This window comes from Dermacentor silvarum, chromosome 9, assembly GCF_013339745.2.
Source record: "Dermacentor silvarum isolate Dsil-2018 chromosome 9, BIME_Dsil_1.4, whole genome shotgun sequence".
NCBI classification, from domain to species: Eukaryota; Metazoa; Arthropoda; class Arachnida; order Ixodida; family Ixodidae; genus Dermacentor; species Dermacentor silvarum.
Window position 1 is genome coordinate 45,781,275 of NC_051162.1, and position 22,798 is coordinate 45,804,072.

Consider the following 22,798-nt stretch of genomic DNA (forward strand, 5'->3'; position numbering starts at 1 on the left):
TCTTTTGTGCCAACTGGCGTCTGTAAATTGAACGCTTTACTGTTATCAGGCGATAAACTTAGATGAACAGTGCAACACTATCAGCAACTCTGCAATTGGGTAGGTAGCCGCGGAGTTTAATCTGACTCTGTAGAAGTATTTCGCTGTTAATGGGCGTAATTTTAATGGCCGGATGCTGTCCGTCCAACAACAATTTCACAAGAAAGCGCTACATTTCTGACGTCTCAATTGTAACATTGCAATTGTCTTTCGATTCTCCAGCTGCGCTTGCCGAAGAATGTACGTGCGCTTCAGCTGCGCTCGCCGAAGACACTAAAGCTGCGTCATTCCTTCTAGCTAGGTCTGACATATGTTTGGATAAAAATATGAATATACTGTTTGGAAGGTGCCATGTCATCAGGCGGCTAATATCATATGTTGAAAGTTATTTCGAGTTTGAACAATTGCACTTTTGATGTGGGATGCGTTTAAATATCTATGCAGTTTTATCTATGCAACCACAGTGTCGTTGCTGTTATTCGTCAGTTGATGCCAAATTTGTTCTGTACCTTGGATTTGTCCCATTGCAGCTGCTTCCAACGAGCAAAAATTTTGCCATAGTACAAGCCGAGAGCCTCCAATGCCTTTAACAAATTATCCAACATGGTGAAAGCTTTTCTGGAGATAATTCGTTGGAGCGGTATTTTAGGTAAGTACAACTTATATTCACGGTATGAATTCCCAACTTGTCCTTTGTATTCATTGAGTGTTTCTAGATTTATGACATTACACTTGAGCTAGCCGAAGATCATCTACGCTTCTAATAAAGCGATAGCTCTGCGTGGCGCTCGGGACAACATATATATATATATATATATATATATATATATAATAAAAGAAGCCAACAAACAATGACACCAAGGACAACATAGAGCAAATTACTTGTACTTACTAATTGAGATAAAGACATGATAAATTATTGGAAAACGAAAACGAATGAAAAAAAAACAACTGTCCGGAGGTGGGGAATGAACCCACGTCTTCGCATTACGCGTGTGATGCTCTCACCATTGAGCTACCGCGGAGCCGCTTTCCCATCCACTTTCTGGGGTATTTATCTTCTACAACTAGAACTAACCCTGGGAGTAACCTCGGGCTTCTTTCAGGCTGGGAAAAACACATTTATGTAGCACGTATTGAGCAACTGAAAGCTGTGTCGGGAGTTTTTCATGTTGCTCTACAATTTTCTCATTGACACTTTGACAATTATGACAGTACTTCGTGAGTTAGATAATAAATGACAATTAGTTCAATAAATCTGAGCAATGAAAAAATTGCTGGCGGCTGCCCCACTCTACTGGAAACAATACGCACTAAATATGGTTCGCGTAACGCCGTTCCTCTCATGTTGCGTGATAGCTGGGGCACCTTGTGTATATATATAGTGTAGCGAAGAGAGACGCGAGTTGGTTCAGCGCTACTGGATCAAAACGCTAGTGGGTCGAGCGCTCTTGATCGGCAACGGCTCTCGTGCTTGGAAGCTGTTACTGCGTTGACCGTTGACGTTTCACTGCTCCAAGCTCTGCCGCATACTCACCTTTATAATTGGTGGAAGTGCTGGGTAACCTCAGACAATCATCCTGGAACTCCGATCCCGTACCCTACCATCTACCATGCCCCAAGACGCCTCCGAGCAAACGTCTCATGCCACACCCACTGCGTGTCCCGGGGTACCTCGACACCGCGACCCTCCGATCTACACAGGAGCGGACGACACTGACCTGGACGAATGGCTCACGGCGTACTACAGGGTAAGCGCCCATAACAAGTGGGACGAAGCGGCCAAACTGAGCCATGTTCTGTTCTACCTCGCTTGTGTGGACAGACTGTGGTATAATAACCATGAAGGAGAGTTCCAGGCATGGTCCGAATTTAAGAATTCCCTCACCGATGTATTTGGTCGCCCTGCTGTTCGCGAGATGCGTGCCGAGCAGCGTTTGCGAGAACGAGCTCAACAGCCAGGTGAAACATTCACCACTTACATTGAAGATGTCCTGGACCTATGCCGGAAAGTCAATTCGACCATGGCGGAGTCTGATCGACTACAAAACATCCTGAAGGGCATTGAGGACGACGCCTTTAACATGTTTCTGGCTAATATCCTCGCTCTGTGGCCGAAATTATCACGCTGTGCCAGAGCTATGAAAAACTCCGCAGGCAGCGATCACTTACCCGTCGATCTCTACCGCGTGACGAACACCTCGCTGGTTTGGCTGCCATGTCCGACCAAAGAGCTTTGCTCCCTTAAATGAAGGCGTTGGGCCGCGAGGAAGTCGCCCGGCAACTCTCGTTGATGGAATTTGCACAGCCGCAGCCGTGACACGCGCCAACGCAGAGTTTTGCGCATCCTCTTCGCCGCGCCATAGCGCAAGAAATCAACGACGTTTTGCCCGAGCACCACCAGCACGTTCCGGCGGCTGCGCCTCACTAGCTAGGCTGAAGTTATGGCCAGGCCCCGACAGATCCCGACGGCTGTACCACTCAGCTACGTGGAAGTCGTCACCCAGCCCCAACAACTCCCTCAACGGGGCCCTCTCACGTACGCCGAAGTCCTCGGTATGCCTCGACAACAGCCTGCCATGCAATCACTTCACGAGTCGCCCCGTACAACCTGTCCTCCCCCAAGGATCGGACCTGCCGCAGCGACTCGGTGGCGTACAGCGGACAATCGGACGATATGTTTTGCCTGCGGCTACGCAGGCCACGTCGCACGCCACTGTAGTCGCCTGCAGTCGCTTAGCGCTACACCATATGCGCCAAGTCGTATGGTGGGTTCACCACGCCCATATTACGATGATGAACCTCGTGCTGCGTCACCACCATTCCACCGGTCTGCCAACCTCCGCCGCTCACCTTCTCCACGTCGACGCTCCCCATCACCGATGCGACCTCGTCCCGAAGCTCGGGAAGTGGAAAACTAGTCGTCTCAGTCCTTGAGGCTAGGGCTGCGACGCCGTCGAAATGCGAAAGTCCTTAACGTAGCCCGGCCAATGTGATAGACGTGTTAGTTGATGTGTGCGCATATATTCCCTCGTAGACACCGGAGCCGCTGTATCAGTTACGGACGCAAAGCTTTGTCGCTTCCTTCGAAAGGTCACGGCACCCCTTGCTGGATTCTCCCTCCGCACAGCATAATGTCCCGATAGCGGCGTGCACCGCTCGTGTTCTCATCGAGGACGTTGTATACGCCGTCGAATTTATTGTGATTTCATCGTGCTCCCACGAAGTTATCCTGGGGTGGGACATCCTCGCCCGCCACAATTCCGTCATTCATTACGCACGGGCGGAACTTCAACTGTCGCCGGTGTCAGATATGACGCTTGCTCATAATTATTCTTTTGTGAACAAACTACTCGTCAGGCACGACACCAACGTGCCTTCCAACTCGTCAGTGATTGTCGCTATGCATTGCAGCAGCCCACTTGAAGATGTGACGAAGCGAACATCTTGCGCAGTTCTCGGCGCACCATGGCTCTGATGGTCTCTCGCGCGTTGACGGAGCCGAAAGTTGGACCTCGCACTTCGGCGTACCCATTTGATGATGATATTGCGTGGTGCGCATTTCCAGCGTCTCCTCGGTGGCATTGGTCTCTAAAGAAAATTCTGTGTTGGTGTTCGGTGAATTGTGAATTAGACCGGCGAACAGTTCTCGCTACCAGCGTGAGGAAACGGAACTTTCTTCTCCTGGGACGTATTAGGGTAGGCATGGCGAACAGACGGCTATGTCTTCCGTGAAGATGGCGACTTTTTCGTTAAGTAGCGGAATTCGAAATTTTAGAAGGACCTCAGCTCTTCCCCTCCGCACGACGCTCATAATGGCCTGAAGGAAGCTGCTGCGAAACAGGTCCCATGGCGTTAATGTTCATTGTCGATTCTGAACTCATGTCCTAGCAGAGTCATCCAAAGCGAGATAGACATGGGCAGCTTGTCCTCGAAGTTACAGTTGTTGAATGTTGTGACTCTTTCATTGGTACCCAGCCAAGTTTCTGGGTCGGTGGCTCGGTGGCTGTGGCTTGGTGGCTGCGGAAGCCATGGCTCCCGACTTCCACTTCGGATGCGGAGAGGCCAGGAAACACTGATCCATCGATTACGGCTTGGTGTGACGTACACTCGCAAATACTTTTACAAGATTGGACGAGAACGGGACCCTGATTGCAGCGTCTGTCACACTCCCGAGACAATAAACAACATCCTTTGAGTGTGCCCTCAATATGTGGCCGAGCGAAGGACACTTAAGCCTAGTGTTGACTGTTTGGACTCCCGTCCCTTTTCGGAAGCAAAGGTTTTAGGTGCGTGGAGAAGCATTGCTCATGCCCAGTGCACCATATGATAACTTTTGAACTTTATGTGTGAGTCGGGCTTAGACGGTCGTCTCTAGGACCTGTGCAGTGTGCGAAATGTGTTTATGCGATGACGTTTGTGTGGACAACACTACTCCTGCGTGTAGTGTGTGAAGAGTGCACAACCGCGTATTGGACCACGTGTGTATAGTAGCTCATTGCACGATATCAATCACCTGCCACTTACCTCTCCCTGCATCTCCCATTTCCCCTTACCCCAGTGAGGAGTAGCAGGCTAGAGACACGCTCTGCAGGCTGACCTCTCCTCCCTTATCTCCATTAAAATCTACTCCTCCATGGCTCCCGAGGTTGTTACGGTAGGGCAGGCGACACTGGAGCTGTCATCGTGACTATTGTATTGGTGTTCGTCTGTCTGGTCTGTTCGGTTAAAAGTCCGTGCTCTGGCGGGCAGGTTCAGTAGCCTGCGGCTATCTCAATGGTCCACTGTGACATTGGTGTCTTCCCGGTTGGGGGAGATACGGATATGCGGGGATGTCCACAACATCAACGATGAAGCACCTTAAGCAGATGTCATGTTGTAGTGACGATGCAGAGCACAGTAGCGAAAACTGTGAAACACTTAAGGAACAATACAGGTTGTTGATTTTTAAGTTTTACGGCATGTTTAGAAATTGCCTATGGTTGGTAGCATAGTTCCTATCATTGAGCTGGGTTATTTGATGGGGCGGTCATTAATAGCACGATAAATTTAAACACATAAAGCTAATTAACAAAAATGCACCAATTAACGTCCTAATAACTTTGCGACACATTGCAATTTACGACTTGTTGCCGGTGAGCTTCACGGCCGTATCCACGTGGAACGAATTTCCAAAATGGAACTAGTTTAGACATATGCGCCATCAAACTCGTCATAAATTTCACTATGGTTCCACTATGGTTCCACATTGAAGCCAAACAGCAACTGGAACGCCCATGTGTTTCGTTCAACATTTCGGGAAATAATATCTCGTGACTGGTGTCATCGTAGAAATTCATTTCAAGTGGATGCGTCTTGCAAATTCGTCGGCTACAACACGTAAATTGCAATATGCGTCGTAAACAAATAACTAAGTAGTTAATTAGTCAAGTTTTTGTTAATTAGTTGAATATGAGTTTCAATTTCTCACGCTTCTAATGTCCGCCTATTCGAATATCCCAGCTCAACGATAAGAATTATGCTATCTGCCACAGGTGATTTTTAAAAATTCCGTGAAGCCTAATTTTGAACGCCCGGTATATTTGGCGAACGTGCGCCCAGCAAAACAAGTAACACTCAGGCACAATGAGAGCGGCGAGCAAATTCGGCGATTATCGAAAATCTGATCTGCGGGTCACCCGCATCTGATTTTATACATGACTCGTCGAAGGTTCCAGCATAATCGTTGGTGTCCGGGTGCCTTCGAGAAAATACTACACAATTCTTACGTCGCATATAATCAAATTATGCTAGTTTCGGTGAGAAAATACACAACAGATAGGATCAACGATAACCTTCGAGTAATTTTCAAATAATTTAGGCGCTTCTTGTTCGAAAAGACCGCATATTTGCTCTTTAACATTCTATTAAAGCCATAACATACCTCAGATGTGTATTCGTTGTTATTTTGTGTTTTTTTACACATTATTGAACGTTACGAAATTGAAAGCCACAGTTTATAAAATATCATGGTAGCAGGCGAAAGGCACTGTTTGTGAACAATACAAACAACCTCTTTATATGTCTTATAGTCAATCATCTCTTTGAGATGTAAGGTCTAGTGGCATGTTGGGGACGTTGGGTGGGGGGGAGGGGGTGCCTGTTGGTGCACCGGACTGGATCTTATTTTCTCGCAGCATTGAAAACCTCTCTTGACAAATTCGTCTCGTCCCTTGAAACGAGGCAATCATCTAGATCAAAAAGAGCTTAAGAGAGATGATGGCAAGAATATGATGAAGCTACTTTCATAACCCACTTGCGATGACCACACGTCTTGGATCAATAGTTGACGCAATAACACACATGTTAGCGTTGAACAAGATTGAGCTGTTCGTCCAACGTGTTTGAGGCAGATATGGTGGTCTATTCTTTTCTTAGCTATAGGGTGAACGGTGTTTAAATATTTAGCTATGATATCACCACCTAATGAATAGGTTCAAGCATTTTTAAGAAACTGATGAAGCAATTTCAGTATGTCAAGGTGCAATCCATGAAGGAATCCAAATGGTTGCCAATAAAGAACTGGAATGGCAAAGGCAAAAAGTTCAGGAAAAAAAAACCTGAAATGATCACCACGTTTTGCTGCTCCACGGTATTTGAGCTACTCGGTATGAGTAATTAAACTGTACATGCTGTGCAAAGAAGTATACGATAATTGTCGGTTTTAGGAGTACGCTCGATAATTCCATATGCATTTGCCGCTACGCGGTTTCATAACCTTTTCCAGTGGTTTGCACTGCCAGTTCGAAATCAAGCGGGCCAAATGGTGAGTATATTCAATAACGTGTCATAGGTTCAGTACACCACAACAGAAAGTATCATAGCGAAGGCGTGCCTCCATTATTTGTTTGTGCAACAAAAGTCTGAAGCCGGATATGCAACCCCAGGTTGTCTAAGCGCAAGTAACTATCACAGCAAGTGCTACAAAGCCGCTGTAGAATATATTGCTTTGCACCTCGGCGCAGTAAACTGAAACAGGCAATAAAAATCGATGCCGCAACGTAAACTTAAAGCGTTGAGTGAGCAAACATAAGTAACGAACCACTCTAGTTTGCAGTTATATATATATATATATATATATATATATTTAGTTCTATGTATATGGTCATTATTTTTTTTTTTTACTCGTGAACGGACCTTCATCAATACAGCACATCCCTTCAGGGATCTATTGCAGCTATACCATAGCCTTCTAAGTTAAGCAGGCAAACATCCTTAAAATGTAAATATCTAGTTCATCAAATTATGCGGCTCTGTTCAGCTCAGTTGCAAAATAAACACTGTCAATATGGGTGATGACATGACGAACGTTGTCCCGTCGAGTGGCTTCCTGGGCCGCTCGTTGTTGCTTAGCGCGGCAAAATGTCACCCCCCTTCTCGTACGGTACATTCACGGACATAGTGAATAGTTGCGTCACTGTTTTTTAGTCGCACGTTCAGCTCATTCCTCAGAGAAATGTAATTATTTCATTCATTTATTCACCCCAGCTTAGAGAATATGGCTCAAACATTGTACAATGGGCAGTCTAGAAGGAAAAAGAAATTTCGTATGTGCTAAAAGTGGGAGCTAATACGAAGTCTGTCGGAGATAATGCGAGGAAGACCAAGCTTTGACAGCGTTGGGTTTCGAGCTGTTCCTTTTATTTTTTAATTTTATTTAATATCGCGCTGCACACGCTGCACGGCCCGGAGCTAACTTTCTCTTCCTTGACGGACGCTGCACGCGGAGCGAGTTGAGGCCTGCGGCCCGGACCCTAAGCAAGGGGCGCTACAGACTCATGCATATTCCGCTGGAGTACAGAGTGAGAGAATAAGAAATAAACTTCCTTTAAAGAGCATACGAAGATGATCGTCGCCACGTGAGCTGCCTCCTCAGTTCAGTGACCGTTGTTTGTCGCAACAGGTCGCACCCTGACCCCCAGTCGAAGCTGGTTCTCAGGGCACGAGCTACTTAGGAGTGTCGCCCTCTTCTCCGAGGTAGGGGTTGGGGGGTCTTGGGTTGGGGAGGCGGATTGTCATGTGTGTACACTCACATACTATATTGGTATACCGTGCACGGCACTTAGCATTTCTCGCAGGCGTAGTCAACGCCCGTCTAATATATCGCGTGGAGCAATGTGCAGTGCGGAAACGTGTTTGTTTGTAGCCTTCTCCGTGCAACAACGCCATCCGTCATCAATTTTCAGTATGGTGGAGGATACCTCCTTAAATTGAGTCTGTAATGTGCCACGACTTGTAGTACTCCGGCGCTGAGAGTGTAGTACATTTTTTTTTCATTTGTAATAATCTGTCTCAAAACCTATTGCTGTCTCTATACTCGGATCTGAGGTCTTTCTAACACCAGTTAAAAAGTAAAACTACATTTATCAACAAGCTGAACCGTGTCTTGTTCAATCAAGCTGTATCGCCCAATGAGTTTAGATGGAAACGCTTCGAAGGCTATGCCTGCCCTGAGCACATTCAAAAGACACAATCGCACTGACTTCTTGAGCCCCTCCCTCCCTTAACTAATAGACAAAAATAAATCTAAAATCAGATCTTAATTTTTCTCACAAACGCAGTGCATACCGTCTCCCGGTATCCAGCCGCCTGCTACCGGCGATGCACCATACAAAAATGTGCTCTGTGTGACGCGCCATGCTATTCTTGCTAAGAGGTGCTTCAGACTAGTCAGTAATCTATAACTCTTAGATCTGAGAGCTATTCTAGTAGGTGAACGCTAAGCCTTCAAAAATACGCATATCCCATGAACTCTGAAAATAAATACTAAGTGAAGCCTTTTCTTGCTAGATATAGGCTACATATAGACTATTGACGTGCTCTATTTTCAATATATTTGCTCACTGTTAGCACGTGGAACTAGTGTTTTGGCAAATACTCGGAAGATGCTTACAGCCTCGGCAGTAACATACTGTTGTTTCAATGTCATGTGATCTTCAATCGTATATTAAAAATAACCCTACAAAGTATTGGAAATTAATTTCTCCCGCTAATACGGCCGATGACATCGTTGCATTGGTGGGTGATGATGGGACAAACGGTAAAGCTGAGCATTGCGCTGCTTTATTCAATAATTACTTTACAAGTCTTTTTCCGAAGGAAGACCATTCCAGCATCGCATCTACCGAAGAAGTCAATTATAAGTACATGGATCCAATATTTATAACTACTGCCGGCATTGCAGCATTGATGAACAACCTCAAAGTATCAACATGCGCAGGAATTGATCATATTATACTAAATTTTTAAGTGCACAGTCGCAATATTTAATATCATACGTAAGCACATCTTTCAACAATCACTATCAATGAGAGAAATACCGCACGAATGGAAAATCGGTAAAATCATACCAATATTCAACTCAGGCAACAAATCTAATGTTAGGAATTATCGTCCTCTATCTTTAACGAGTGTCCCATTCAAATTACTTGAACATGTAATTGCTTCCAACATCGCTCAAGCACCTAGAATCTAATAACGTTTTTTTATCCGAACCAGTACGGTTTTATAAAAGATTTTGCGCGTGACAAACAACTCATACTTTACCAATGATTTACTCATGCACATGAACAATAACCTAGTCATCGATTGTATATTCATCGACTGTTCTAAAGCTTTCGATCACGTACAGCATTGTCGTCTAATATCCAAACTTTCGTTCCTTAATTTAGATTCCTTGACTTTATACTCAGTGAGAAATTTTCTTTCCTTCCGTAAACAATACACCTTTACTAATTTGTTCGCTTTTCCTCAGAGTGATGTCACCTCCGGTGTCCCCCAGGGCAGTGTTTTCGGTCCCTTGTTGTTGTCAATTTACATTAATGATCTACCAGCGGGTGTCTCCTCTAACATGCGACTTTTCGCAGGCAATTGCGTAATCTACCGTAAAATCTCTTCTTCAACTGATCATTTTGCTCTCCAACAGGACCTGAATCTAGTAACTAATTGGTGCTCGCACTGGCAAATGTATTTTAATATGGATAAATGTAAACTAATTACTTTCACACGTAAGAAATCAGCTTCAGCGTATAACTAACTTCTAATAGAGAGTTATAGCTCAGCGGGTTTACGGGCCAACTGGCTCAGCGGGCGAGTGGAGACGCCACTGCGCATGTGCGGTACATTGGCGCGACCAGCGTGTTTACGCAACGGGCCCTTCGCTCCGCTGGTTTACTTCACCTAGCAGAGTGCCCACAGCGGACCAGCATCTTTGCTAAACAAACATGGCAACCAACCGCGCGAACAGCCGCATGTCGTTGGCGTCGTATTCAAACGGGGCGCTGGCTCGCCTGCAGGCGAGCCAGCGCCTGCAGGCGTTTTGTAATCAAAAGGGCAATTCATCTGCCATCGTTTTCTTGTTCTTAACCTTGTTAACAGGGCTGGCCGCGTTGCCTAATTTCAAGATTGAAATGTACGTCATTGTTGACAAAGCACTCACCAACCACCTCAGCAATGACCACGCAGCAGTCGAGAATTATGTAAAAAAGATTATAACGGAGGCAAGTACATGGGCTTTTCCTTAAGCATACACATTTCATTTGAAATTTCAATTCAAATAGTGAACATATCTATTTATGTGCACCTCAAAAAAGATTTATAATGTCTGTATATCTGCTTGATACACTCAGCTCTCACTCAGATCGTGCAGACGAGAAGTCATGTCCCCAATAAGAAACATTGAATTTTTTGCTAACTATCTGCATAGCCTCATTGCATACTTAAAAAATTTTGGCGAGTACATAGAACTATATGAGGCGCACAAGCTTTCTTGAAGCATATAAAAGTCTGAACTAGGATACTGCATTCTCTCCTTGAGACCAGCACGCGCTTTGATTATAAGATTGCAAATAAGTTCACTTTTCTTTGAGTTCACTTCTAATAGGTCTAGTAAGGCTGCTATGGGGGCATGTCATTATTTATGAAGTGCTTTCACCTTCTTATGTCAAATGTGTAGTGATATCAAGGGCGCTTACTGATGTATAGCATGAGCAGGACTCCTGGCTTGCACATGTCTCATTCTCGCTTATCAAGGCCGGTCACGTGACCATTTCTGTTGACTTAAAAACCTGTACCACCGAGTAATAAACGTTCTTTGGTTCTGCCTATACCTGCCAACTAGGCGGCGTTATTTCAGTGGCGACGAGGATCGGATAGCGGTACGATGACAGCGAGGCCACCTGAGTTCGACGACACTACCAGTAGCTGGAGCACTTATTGTATCCGTTTGGAGGCCTTTTTCGAGGGCCACGCCATCGCAGATGAAGGAAAACAGTGTGCGCTTCAGGTGTCGGCACTGAGAGACAACGTTGTTCGCGTGCTTCAGGGGCAATGCCAGTCGGAATCGGTGAACAGCCTCAGCTATGAGGCCATCGTACAGCACCTGGACAACTACTTTGATCCCCAAGCAAATGATATTGCTGCCAGCTACGCTTTTTTATGCGGAGCCAAGCGGAAGGCAAAAAGGCACGGGACTACGTCACCGATCTGAGACGAGGCTCGCTAAGGATTGCAATTTCGACAAGTTCCTGGACCGCATGTTGCGGGATCGGATTGTGTGCGGGATACGTGATGAAGAAGCACGACGACACTTGCTGTCGCAAAAGAAGTGGAACCTGGCGGAGGCCTTTGCTTATAGAAACAAATGTCCGGGCAATGCAAAAGAGCTGCTTCATCGACAACGGTGGTGCCAATTTCGTACAGAAGCACAGGGTGAATCTGCGGAAATCTGGACACGCCTGGGTCCAGGACCGAGTCTACACAATGAGGGAGATGCGACTCGAACCACGCTTCGGAAGTGTGCAGACACAAGAAAGCGACATGTCACAAGTGCGGCAGGAAGGGACACCTGACAAGGATGTGCTCCAGCGGTCGCGGTAACCCCTCGGGGACGTACGCGGTGAAAGGGCCACACGGAAGTGAAGAAGAAGAAGAAATGCTCTACGCTTTGGTAGCTCACAGCTATAGTAGCAATGACTCCGTACGACCATTCGAAAAGGATTTTGTCTGGGAAGGCCGGAGGTTACGCATGCTGGTTGATACAGGGTCGGCTATCAGCGTCATTCCGAAGAAAGTTATCACGAGCCATCGGCAGTGGTGGCCGGCGCTGGATAAACTTCACCTGTCGTGCTTTCCGCGGCCGCTGCCTGTCCTAGGCCAAATTACCATGAAAGTCAAATGCGGTAACATGCAGGTGGACAGCTCGCTGGTTGTAGCAGAGTGCGATAGGCCTCTATTGTGCAGACGGAACACCATCCAAGCCTTCCAGAATGCCCGCATGGCGCTACAGGAAGAATGCGCGGCACAGAACGTAAATGTGCTTCATTGCGACGCAGCTATAGCGAAGCTTCTAGCCGAATTCTCCGACATTTTTAAAGAGCGGTTGGGCTGTTGCAAGGGGCCCCCTGTGACGCTGCACAGAAAAGAAGCCGCTATTCCACGTTTTCTCAAGGCTAGACCAGTGCCGTACGCGCTTCGCGAAAAGATGTCTGAAGAAATCGATCGCCAAGTGCAGGAAGGAATGCTTTCGCCATTGAGAGTTTCCGAGTGGGCTACGCCCGTCGTGCCAGTAGCGAAACGAAACGGTGATATCCTGCTGCGCGGCGACCTTAAACTAACCGTAAATCCGGCAACGCATTTAGAACAATACCCGTTGCCGAAGATTGAGGACATATTCGCGTCTCTGTACGGGGGTGAGGTGTTCACCACGTTGGATTTACGTCACGCGACAATTCGCCGGTTGGGGTCGGGACGGTGCTGTCACACCGAATTGGCAACAAAGACTATCCTATATCTCTTTCCGTTCAAGAGCACTGACACCCACTGAGCGTAATTATTCACAGTTGTCGAAAGAAGCATTGGCCTTGGCATACGGCGTTACCAGGTTCGGAGATTACTTCTTGGCGAATCATTTCACTCTGGTAACAGACCACAAGCCGTTGACGGGACTATTTTACCCGAAGAGGCTGATTCGGCACATGACAGCTGCGAGAATTCAACGGTGAGCCTTGCTATTGTCGGCCTACCAATATTATATCGAGTACCGCCGAGGACCACTCAATGCTAACGCTGACGCTCTCAGTCGCCTGCCATTGCCGAGCTTGGGCGACTGAGGAGGGCAGGAGCTGATGAAATACGTGCTCTCATAGGCAGGGTCTAAAGGTTAGGGCCCTTTCCGCTCAGCAATTAGCGGATCTGAGCAGCACAGACCATACGCTTCGTCAGGATAAGGCATGGAACACGCGTGATTGGCCACTGCGCTTACCTTAAGCACAGCACCACCTTTTGCCATACTTTCACCGCCGTGACGAGTTCGTGGCCCGTCACGATCTAATCTACTGGGGCCATCGTGTAGTGTTGCCGGAGACGGCACGACGGTGCATGCTGGAAGAACTGCATGACAGTCACCCCGGTATCAGTGTCCTCAAGCGCACAGCGCGAACAATATTTTGGTAGCCTGGATTAGATAGGGACATCGAAGTGATGGTGCAAAGGTGCCGTCGATGTATAGAAAGCTGGTCCATGCCAGCCGCTAAAGTTCCCATCTCCCTGGCCCGCAAGCAACAAACCATGGTTCAGGTTGGACACAGATTTTACAGGTCCCATGAATGGTTACCGAAGTTTTTGTGTTGGTTGACGCCGAGACGAAGTGCATTCAGGCTGTACCTTTGAAGACCGCCACACCGGATACCACCATTCAAGTACTTCAGGGTATTTTCGCACGTTTTACACTACCGTGCTGTTTAGTATTGAATAATGGACACAGTTTTCAAGTGCCACCATGTCCCATTTCTTGCAAGGAAACCACGTGAAACACGTGACAACAGCCCCATACCATCCACAGCTGAACGGGTTGGCGGAACGAGCCGTGCGATCAATAAAGAGGGACTTCGAAAGACTCAGTCCGGTACATTGCAAGACCGACTAACAAAGTTTATATGTCGTTACAGAACGACACCCTTGGAAGGAAGAAAATCGCCAGCAAAACTGCTGTTGGGCTTTCGTCCCCGAACCAGGCTGACTGCTTTCTTCCCAGATACCAAAAACACGGAAGCCAATGGTTCTAAGGCACTGGGGTCAGGGGCAACAAAAGCACAAGCACGGTTTCCACTAGGAAGGCATGTATGGTCGTGCCAGTATCGGTCGCGCCAGAGGTGGTTACCGGCGACAGTAGTATTCACGACAGGAACACGTATGGTTACACTGCAAACACAAGAGGGCCCGCAGCGGCACCACGTGGAGCAACTCCGGCCACGGCTCGACAAAGAGTCACCACCTAACAAGCAGTGCTAAGTCCGGACCAACGACGAAACTCAGGAGAGCCTTCAGTGGGCTGAAGCTCCTCAGGGTACGGACGTACGGCACGCCAGCTCTCAAGCAGAAGACCAGGAGCTACCAAGACGTTCGACTCGCCACCGGAAGCCACCGGATTGTCTCACCTATACTAATTTAGGGGGAAGGGATGTAGTGTTATCAAGCGCATAGCATTAGCAGGACGGCTTGCACGTGTCGCATTCTCGCTTATCAAGGCCGGTCAAGTAACCATTTCTATTGACTTAAAAACCTGTACCACTGAGCAATAAACGTTCTTTGGTTCTGCCTCTGCCTGCCAGTTGGGCGGCGTTATTTCAAAATGTTCGTCAGATGGTTTCCACTTATTGTGACAAGGAGCAGCAGCAAAAAAAAAGAAAAAAGAATGCTTCACAGTTATACAAAACGTACACGTCTTTGGCATAACACGAGGTTCGATGACTACTCAAATTAAGAACTGAAGAGCAAAAAAAAAAGAGATTACTGTGGTAAAAAAAAGAACTTGGATCCTCTGTAGCCTGAGGCGTGTATATAACGCGGGGAACTTTTATAGCATTTGATTTCATATTCTTGCCCTCGTGGTCGTACTGACTGCCACTGGTGTCCACTACCATCCGTCTCTGGAATCGCATGAAAATTTTAGCATGCAAATTTTTAATAGAGCACACACAAGTCGCAGAACTTTTTTCTGACTAATTAGGAACAAGCATCATGCAAAAAAAAAATGCCACAAACCGTTAACAGCAGCACACATTGCACTTGTAAATCCAGAGGTTGCCATTCGACGACGGCAATACTTTCGCGAAATATAGAAATGCACATACCTTTACATCGCACTGAATTTAATGCCACCCCCCCCCCCCCTCCGTCTTTCTGTCTGACGTGCTCAACTATTTGGACGATATGGGTTCAGGTACTGAGGCAATGCTGCTATGACTAATTTTACGATTAATTCAACGCACGGGGTCCGCATGGCGTGAGCGGTATTTGCACCATTAAACCTCATCTAACTTATTTCAGAATGTGGTCCCGAATGTCCTTGGCCCCAAGTGTTCCTAAAAAAATAATGCATACTAGGAAGAGCTTGTATTTCGCGTGGTTAACGTTTCCCTCATGTTTGAGATTCCAGCTTGCCGGCGACACCACTTTCAAGTCGTATTTTGCTATAGCCTTGCGTACTAGTATTTCTACCAACTCAGATAGCCCTCGAGGGTTACACCCAGAAAGATTTAAGAACGACATCCGTTCATGCAAGTTCTTTCTTTTTCAACGCATTCAGACAAATATACCACACAGATATCAACTGATAATTTGGCTATTCACCATGTGAAGTGCCACGACTGTGTTTGAGTTCCTAAAATTACTCAAATTCTTCGCATCATACAACAATTTACGTTTTATATATGAACAAAGTTGACTTTCTTGCTTTCTGCGCTTACAGGTAAACAAGATCCTGGCGTATCTTGAACCTCCTGGCTCTATCAGTTTAACAGGAATTAAGACTTATTACTGGGTCAGTAGCATGAGCGACAGTATTGCTTAGTATAACGCAACACGTCTTACAGGGAGAAGAAGTTTATTTTGCTACGACAACTGAAGGAGCCGTATTGGGAGACGAAACATTGAAGAAGCTTTTGTTGTACGCACGACCACGTACGATAATTTGGACGGCCGATTTGTTGATGCTTTTGACAAGGTGAGTAGTTATGACATTGTGGTTTGTATTTATTGAATTAACTGCTTAATTAAGCAGAAATATTATAATCATCATACTTCTCATTGTTGCAATAGACATCGTGATGGCAGTCAACTACCACAAACATTCTTGATGTCCTCAGCATCTTGGAAAACAAGAAGAATGCAGCAGATCGCTCGCACTGTGGGAATCGATGGTATGCGAAGCACGTTGCCGGTAGGCAGTCCGGCGCGAGCAAAGGACGTGCCTATTGTTTGGTCCAAGATAGGCAGTAGACGAGCGTAAGCGAGAGAAACACGGATTTTGACGCCATCAGTGATTAGGTGTTATACAATCGTACGTACCTATGGCTATGTCACGTGGTATATCGCACAACAGCGATTGCATTTGCACTGCGGTGATGAAGCGTTAAAACATACTCCATCTGGTCTGATCTTGAAAGCGGTGCCGCTTAAAAGAGGGTTTAGGTAACGTTTGATGCTAGAAAGAAAGTACAAGGGACCGCGGTCCATGAGAAACTGGCACATCACGCTATCACCTGACACACTCCTCAAAGTGAGAGTCGTCTTTGGCACGAGAACGGCATGCGTGCAGTTGTTCCCTAGTATCCTCTGCTAGAAAAGAATGTGTCATTCTCTTTAACCATTGCCAATAACAAAAACATAATCGGCTTCAAATACCAGTCTGTACATGTGCAGATCCTGGCCGATGCTGATGACGGGTATTTTTTTCTTTTTACAGCGTAAGCCATTATAGGCTCATCCCAATAGCCATTTTGGTTGACGATGATGCCGCCGCTGACGTTGTACGCCGGCTATCACTGGAAATGCGAAAAAAAGTACCCGATTCCCGCTGCGATTTATTTATTTCTTAAATAAATCCCAGCGGGAATGGCCAATTTATTTCTTAAAGAATCGGTTTTTCGTTTTGAATGCTATAAATTTGTGATGACAAGCGGACATGAAGTAAAAAAATTTAATTTTGCACTTTTTTGGCCGCCAGTGGCGACAGGGAGGCGAAAGCTTACAATCGGATACATTCTAGAGGGTCGCACGCACGAGGGAGTTCATACGTTGAGCAGTCGCCAGGGGCGCTATAGTGCTATTCCCGATAAATCAATACGAAAATGACGCATGAAGTCAGTCATGACAATGATCTGGCCATTCCCTGTCTATTCGGGGAATGGCAACGTAGCGCTGCGGCGTGGCTGTTCACCGCAGGTGCATTCACTGAGGCGGCTATTAAGGCTGCCGCGTTACCAACGGAAACGACACTCTAGCCATAGAGACGGGGGCAGCGGCTGTCGCTGCAAAATTGCTGTGTGGTATTGTAGGGACCGTAGTGACATAGCACAGTGAAAATGCACCAGTTTATCTGCGTGCGCGTAGTCTCCGCGATCCATTGCGAAGAAGAGCGTGCTGCCCAGCGACACAATGAATCGCTTGTCACCGCTTGCCCAGTGAAGGTGCCTCCGTGCGCATGTATGCAGAATTTAAGTTGGCGGTCCCACTGAGGCGGCACGAGCCCCCCGTTTGGAGTAACCGTGGCGGCTCTTCTACTTAGGATATAAAGTTCTGGTATATACCACAAAAATCTTAATTCTTGTAGCTTCCAACTATATATAATATAAGAAATCTGATTATTGTGATTTAGAAATAAATGTTCGAGAACAAGCATGAAATACATGGTTTTTGCGAACTGTGTCTAACTTGTGACCATATTTAAAATAAACTACCGCGCTTACTGCATTGCGGCTTGCTGTGTAGCCTTAGAACATATTTATCTAGTTCCTAGACGTAGCAAAATAATTTTGAATTTTTACTTTTTGGATAATTTGCGTTTGAGAATTGCGAAATATCGCAATATTCTGTTGTAAACAGCCCGGCAACTACATGCTCAAGGAAGCTAAATTTCAGATAAAGTAGAGTTCAAGGAATTTACATTTAGGACGTAAAATTTCATTTATGTACCTGTATTAGTTTTAAACCGCAGCTTCGTAGCTTTAGTACCTTCCTGCAAAAATGGGAAAAAATAAAACCAGAATTCTAAATATTGCTTAGTTTCGGCCGCATTATTACGAAAACTGAGCAAAAGCGTAGACATATGGCTGTTGAAGGATATGACCGGTGACTTAATTGTTTCCTCTATCAGAGCACGCCATCGCCGACTGGAGAAACTACCCCCGTAAGGTCGCGAGGGACGAGCTGCTGGCGCGACCTCCACTCGGTGGCCCCGGGAAGATATCGCGAATTGATGAGTGCCTTCGCGGCGAGCAAAAGTACAATCGACGCCGCCTAATGACGGGCGAGAACTTTTCGCTGACTTGCCAAAATTACGTCGGTGTTAATGATGGTGGCCCATGGGTTATCCCGCATGTTCTACGCGACCAGAGGGGCGCTGCGACTTTCAAGGCCGACCGACGAAAGGCGGCGACGCTAGGCGCCATTATTGTAGCCAATGTTCAACAGGGAACCATTATTCATAGTGACGAATTGGCCGCATACAAATGTATCCCAAATTTAGTGGATGCTAACGGCTCTATGCCTCAATCTACATTGGGAGATAGTCAACCACAGCGTGAACTTTGTGGACCCCATCACGGGCGTTCACACGCAAAAAATATAAAGTTATTGTCAAAAAGTGAGGCGCCACCTCGTCAGCGATGGGTACAAGGTAACTGCACCGATGCTGGAGTCCCATTTGGGAAGGATGTGGGGGCACTCAACGGCCCCGTGCGCTGCAAAGCCCCTTTCTTGCGTTTGTTAGAAGCCACGGATCGCTCGGGCTACCCAGTATAAAGACTCTTTCCTGCGGTTGTTAGAAGCCATCGCTCGACGCTTGCCAGTATGAAGGTGCATTGCAAAGTAAAAGAAAATAAAGCGTATTTTTCTGAATCTTGTATGAGTGCCTTCTGGCATTCCTGAGTGCTTACACGGTAAGCGCGCGGCAAACCACTTTGGTGCTAGCCGACGCACACTTTGTCTCGCAGCTGGGGCAGCTGGGGTGCCTTTCTTTAGCGCGAGCAACGAGCCATAGAGAAAGAAATTCAACAAGAGTGGACCCTCCCATAGAGCCCAGCGGCCGAATTGACAGTAGCGCGCCAAGCGGTCGGCATAGATCACTTCCGGTTTCGGTTTTGGGCGGGCGCACTTTTAGTGCTCGCTGGCACGCCGGCTGCGCTTTTTTTTTTTGCTTTTTTTTTGCCCGACCACGCAGGGTCTTCGTGCGGAATCGGTTTATTATATGGTAAAAATGATTGCGAACGATATAGTCAAGTCCCATCGAATCTATGCCACGTGTAATATCGCAAAGTAGACGCAAGACCTTTTGTGAAATGAGGAAAATTTATTTTGCTCTATATAAAAGCTTGTGCCGCGCTTTGCGCGTTCATCCAACGTTGTGACCCCAGGTAAGCAGTAGTTCCCGTATGAAGCTCCACCGGACGGCACCAGCTGAAAAAAAGTAAATTACAAGCATGTTACATTTACAAGCACGTAACAGCATGTTACAAGAATGTGTCATTTTGTTATTTAGATATAGGAATACTGCGTGTAGAGGCGGAACGTGCGAAAGTGGTGCATTACAAGCATTACAAACAAAATCAATTCGCTTTTACATACATGGCTTAGAAAATACCCGACTCATCCCAAACACTACCATAAAATCTGAAAACATCTGATTTCCAAGCGTTCCCCCATTTCCGGGCATTACCTGCACTTTGGCAGCACAAATACACGGGCTGACTTCGCATTTCCAAAACCTGGCCACGGTCGACGCGAAGCTACGCTACATACACAGAGACGGACGCAAGAGAGGCTCCCAGCCGGACCATGCTAGACGTTCGCAGAATACGTTCTATTCGCGCTCAAGACAAATGCGTGGGTGAAAAGCCTCTTTTCAGTCCTTTAGAAGACGGAATTTTCGAATGACAAGTTTCTGATATGTTCCTCGGCGTTATCTTTTGCGCGTTCATCCGGCGCCAGCAACACACTCCCATATGTTATCACTCTTGGCAATCGCCCATCGCGTTTTCAATAGGCGTGAGTACCGAAAGAAGGTATATGTTGTGGCGGGGCCACAAAAAACGTCACAAACTTGTCCCTCTAATGGTATCTTCGACTGGTCGCCTCGGAGCGCTCAAAAATCGCTCTCGCGAGCGGCGTTGTCTTCGACTGGTTTAAAGAGGGTGCGCGCCTTTCGTTCGAATAGCTGGTTCTTTTAGAGCGCTCTCCTCCCGCGTCGAGCGCTCTTCCGCGCCCTGTCGTCGGAGAGCGTTTCCAGCAACGTCATCAAAGCACAGCGTCGCCGTTCTTGGCGACGGTCCACCGTAGCCTAGGCAACATAGGCCAAAGAATGCTGGCGGCTCAACGAACGGTCGTCCCACCGGCGCATCCGCCGGTTTAACTTTGGATAGGCGAAACATCAGACGTTAGCACAAGTCGCGCGGTTTCGCATCTGCCATTTCCCCCTCCGAGAGCGAGTCACACGTTCGGCTTGCGCGCTTGTCCTCTACCCCTGAGTTCGGGGAACGGCGGATCTCCACGAATCTACTTCGGGGGATAGATGCGACCAGTCGAAGATACCATAAGATTCCTTACACGCCAAACTAACTTTATCACCACGGCCGAGTTGCTTATTGCTATCTGCGTTACAGCGCGCTGTGCGGCCAGCGTGCCTCAAAAGTGCCCCAGAAAGTAACGAAATTACTTTTCGGTAATGTCTGGTATCAGAGAAAGTGGCACAAACTTCTCCTACCAAGATGCACTAGACTACGCACCACGGCCGAGTTAGTTCTCGCTAACTGCGACACGGCGCCCTGTGCGGTCAGTGTGCCTCAAAAACTGAAATAAGTTGCAATAATCCCCTAGGAAGCGTCGGAAACATGTCCCAGCACGATTCATAAACTCAAATTAACTGCGCCAGGATGTCCGAGCTGTTTTTCCCTAACTGCGTCTTAAAGTCTCATTCCCGGGCCGTAAGCCTAATGGCGTCGTAGACTGTGAAACAAGATTTCTCACCTTGCCGTAGTCCAATAGTGCAGTGGAGTCTTGTCCCAGTGCAGCAGGAACGCAAGAATACGCCGAGAGCCCAATAAACCAGGTTACATTTAAAAAAGAAGGAGACAGACGGGTCAGCGCGCTCAAACGCGCGCGCAGCCGTCCTCGCTGGCTTCGGGGGAGTGTCTGGCTGATGACGCATGCATCTGGCGCGTCATTGGCCTGTCACTACGTAAGGCAAGAAAAATGAGTCGCAAAGTTTAGATTCATTTATACGCAAAACGTTTTAGTTTTCGCGGCAAAGAGTTTTAAAAATAAATCAATGTCTGTTAACTTAATTTCACTTTCTTTTTTTTCGATGCTCGCGGCAGCTAACCTTCGGCATAAATACTATAGCGTGACGAATGGTGACGTGTTTCCTGTTGCCAGTTCTTGCCGAGTGTCCCCTCTTGTTGAATTTCTTTCTCTATGAACGAGCGATCTGTTAAAAGCCCATTGTGAAAACCAAACGCACCCTATCTGTGCTCGTAAATGGGAGCGGAAGCACGTAGCGAGCCGCGCCAATCCAATCCAGAGGAAAGAGAAAGAGCAACGAGGATCTCTTGAAACTAGAATGTACTAGAATATTGTCTAGTACACTCTAGTTGAAACCCCTCTGAGAAAACCAAGCGCACACCAATCGGTGCTCGGAAATGCCAGCGCAAGTACCTAGCAAGCCGCGCCAATCGAATCCGGAGAAAAAAAGAGGAGGACCAGCGTCTCCTCGTGGTATAACGCGAAACGTATCAAACTACAAATTAGTCTAATACACATTCAGTGTACATCTTGTAAACTTTAAAATGCTTACAACCCACGTTAATGTGACTAATATTATTGTACTAAATGCATTTATTTTATAACTTGCTTGTGCCTGTAATGCACTCGGTGGAGCGACAAACAAGTGAAAGAAGGCACGACCATGCACCGATATATGATCATGTCAGCCCCAGTTTGTCGACCGCCCATATGTCAACGCCCAAGAGATGATAGACACCCAGATTGTATCCAGATAAACCAATGAAACTGGAGGCGGGCCGACGGACAAAGCTTGTCTTGTTACCATTCGTTCTTTCATCTTGGGGCGTCGCCTGAGCTCTTGAAGATCCCGAGTTTCGCCAAACTCGGCGCATCCCGCATAGCATCCCTAAAACAGAACTAGTGATGGTGTCGTAAATGCAATCTATACGGCAGTGACTCACGCTCAATGCAAAAAAAAATTATGGGGTTTTACGTGCCAAAACCACGATCTGATTATGAGGCACGCCGTATTAGTGGACTCCGGAGGTTTGGAACACGTGCACCTAAATCTAAGTACATGGGTGTTTTTGCATTTCGGCCCCAAATGCGGCCGCCGTGGCCGGGATTCGATCTCGCGACCTCATGCTCAGCAGCCCAACACCATAGCCACTGAGCAACCACGGCGGGTCACGCTCAATGAAGGCGAAGGTAGGCGCCTTATTGTGCTATAAGACCCTGTGTTAACCCGACTAACATTCTTAGAGTATTTCACGGAGTTTCTTGTTTCTATGCCTATAAAGTATTACTCGCCAGTTTGGGTCAATCAGTTGTGATGCAAAGAGACCGGGTTCCAAACCGACCGCCGGACCAACTTGGGTAATTCGGTATTTCACACTAGGTATGTCGTCCTATTCGATGAATATCTTTCAATAAAGTCCGCTTG

At 46.9% G+C, this 22,798-nt stretch overlaps 1 protein-coding gene across 1 annotated transcript in view; it reads left to right on the plus strand.

The window, feature by feature from the left end:
* Window positions 1-301: 301 nt before the first annotated feature.
* The window catches only part of LOC125939821 (venom metalloproteinase antarease-like TpachMP_A), a 174,999-nt gene continuing 152,502 nt past the window's right edge, over window positions 302-22,798 (plus strand). The window contains exons 1-5 of the mRNA XM_049655273.1: window positions 302-688; window positions 6,806-6,844; window positions 10,456-10,577; window positions 15,827-15,898; window positions 15,951-16,081. Coding sequence (XP_049511230.1) covers window positions 643-688; window positions 6,806-6,844; window positions 10,456-10,577; window positions 15,827-15,898; window positions 15,951-16,081 — 410 coding nt within the window. The 5' untranslated portion in view covers window positions 302-642. The remainder of the gene's footprint in view (window positions 689-6,805; window positions 6,845-10,455; window positions 10,578-15,826; window positions 15,899-15,950; window positions 16,082-22,798) is intronic.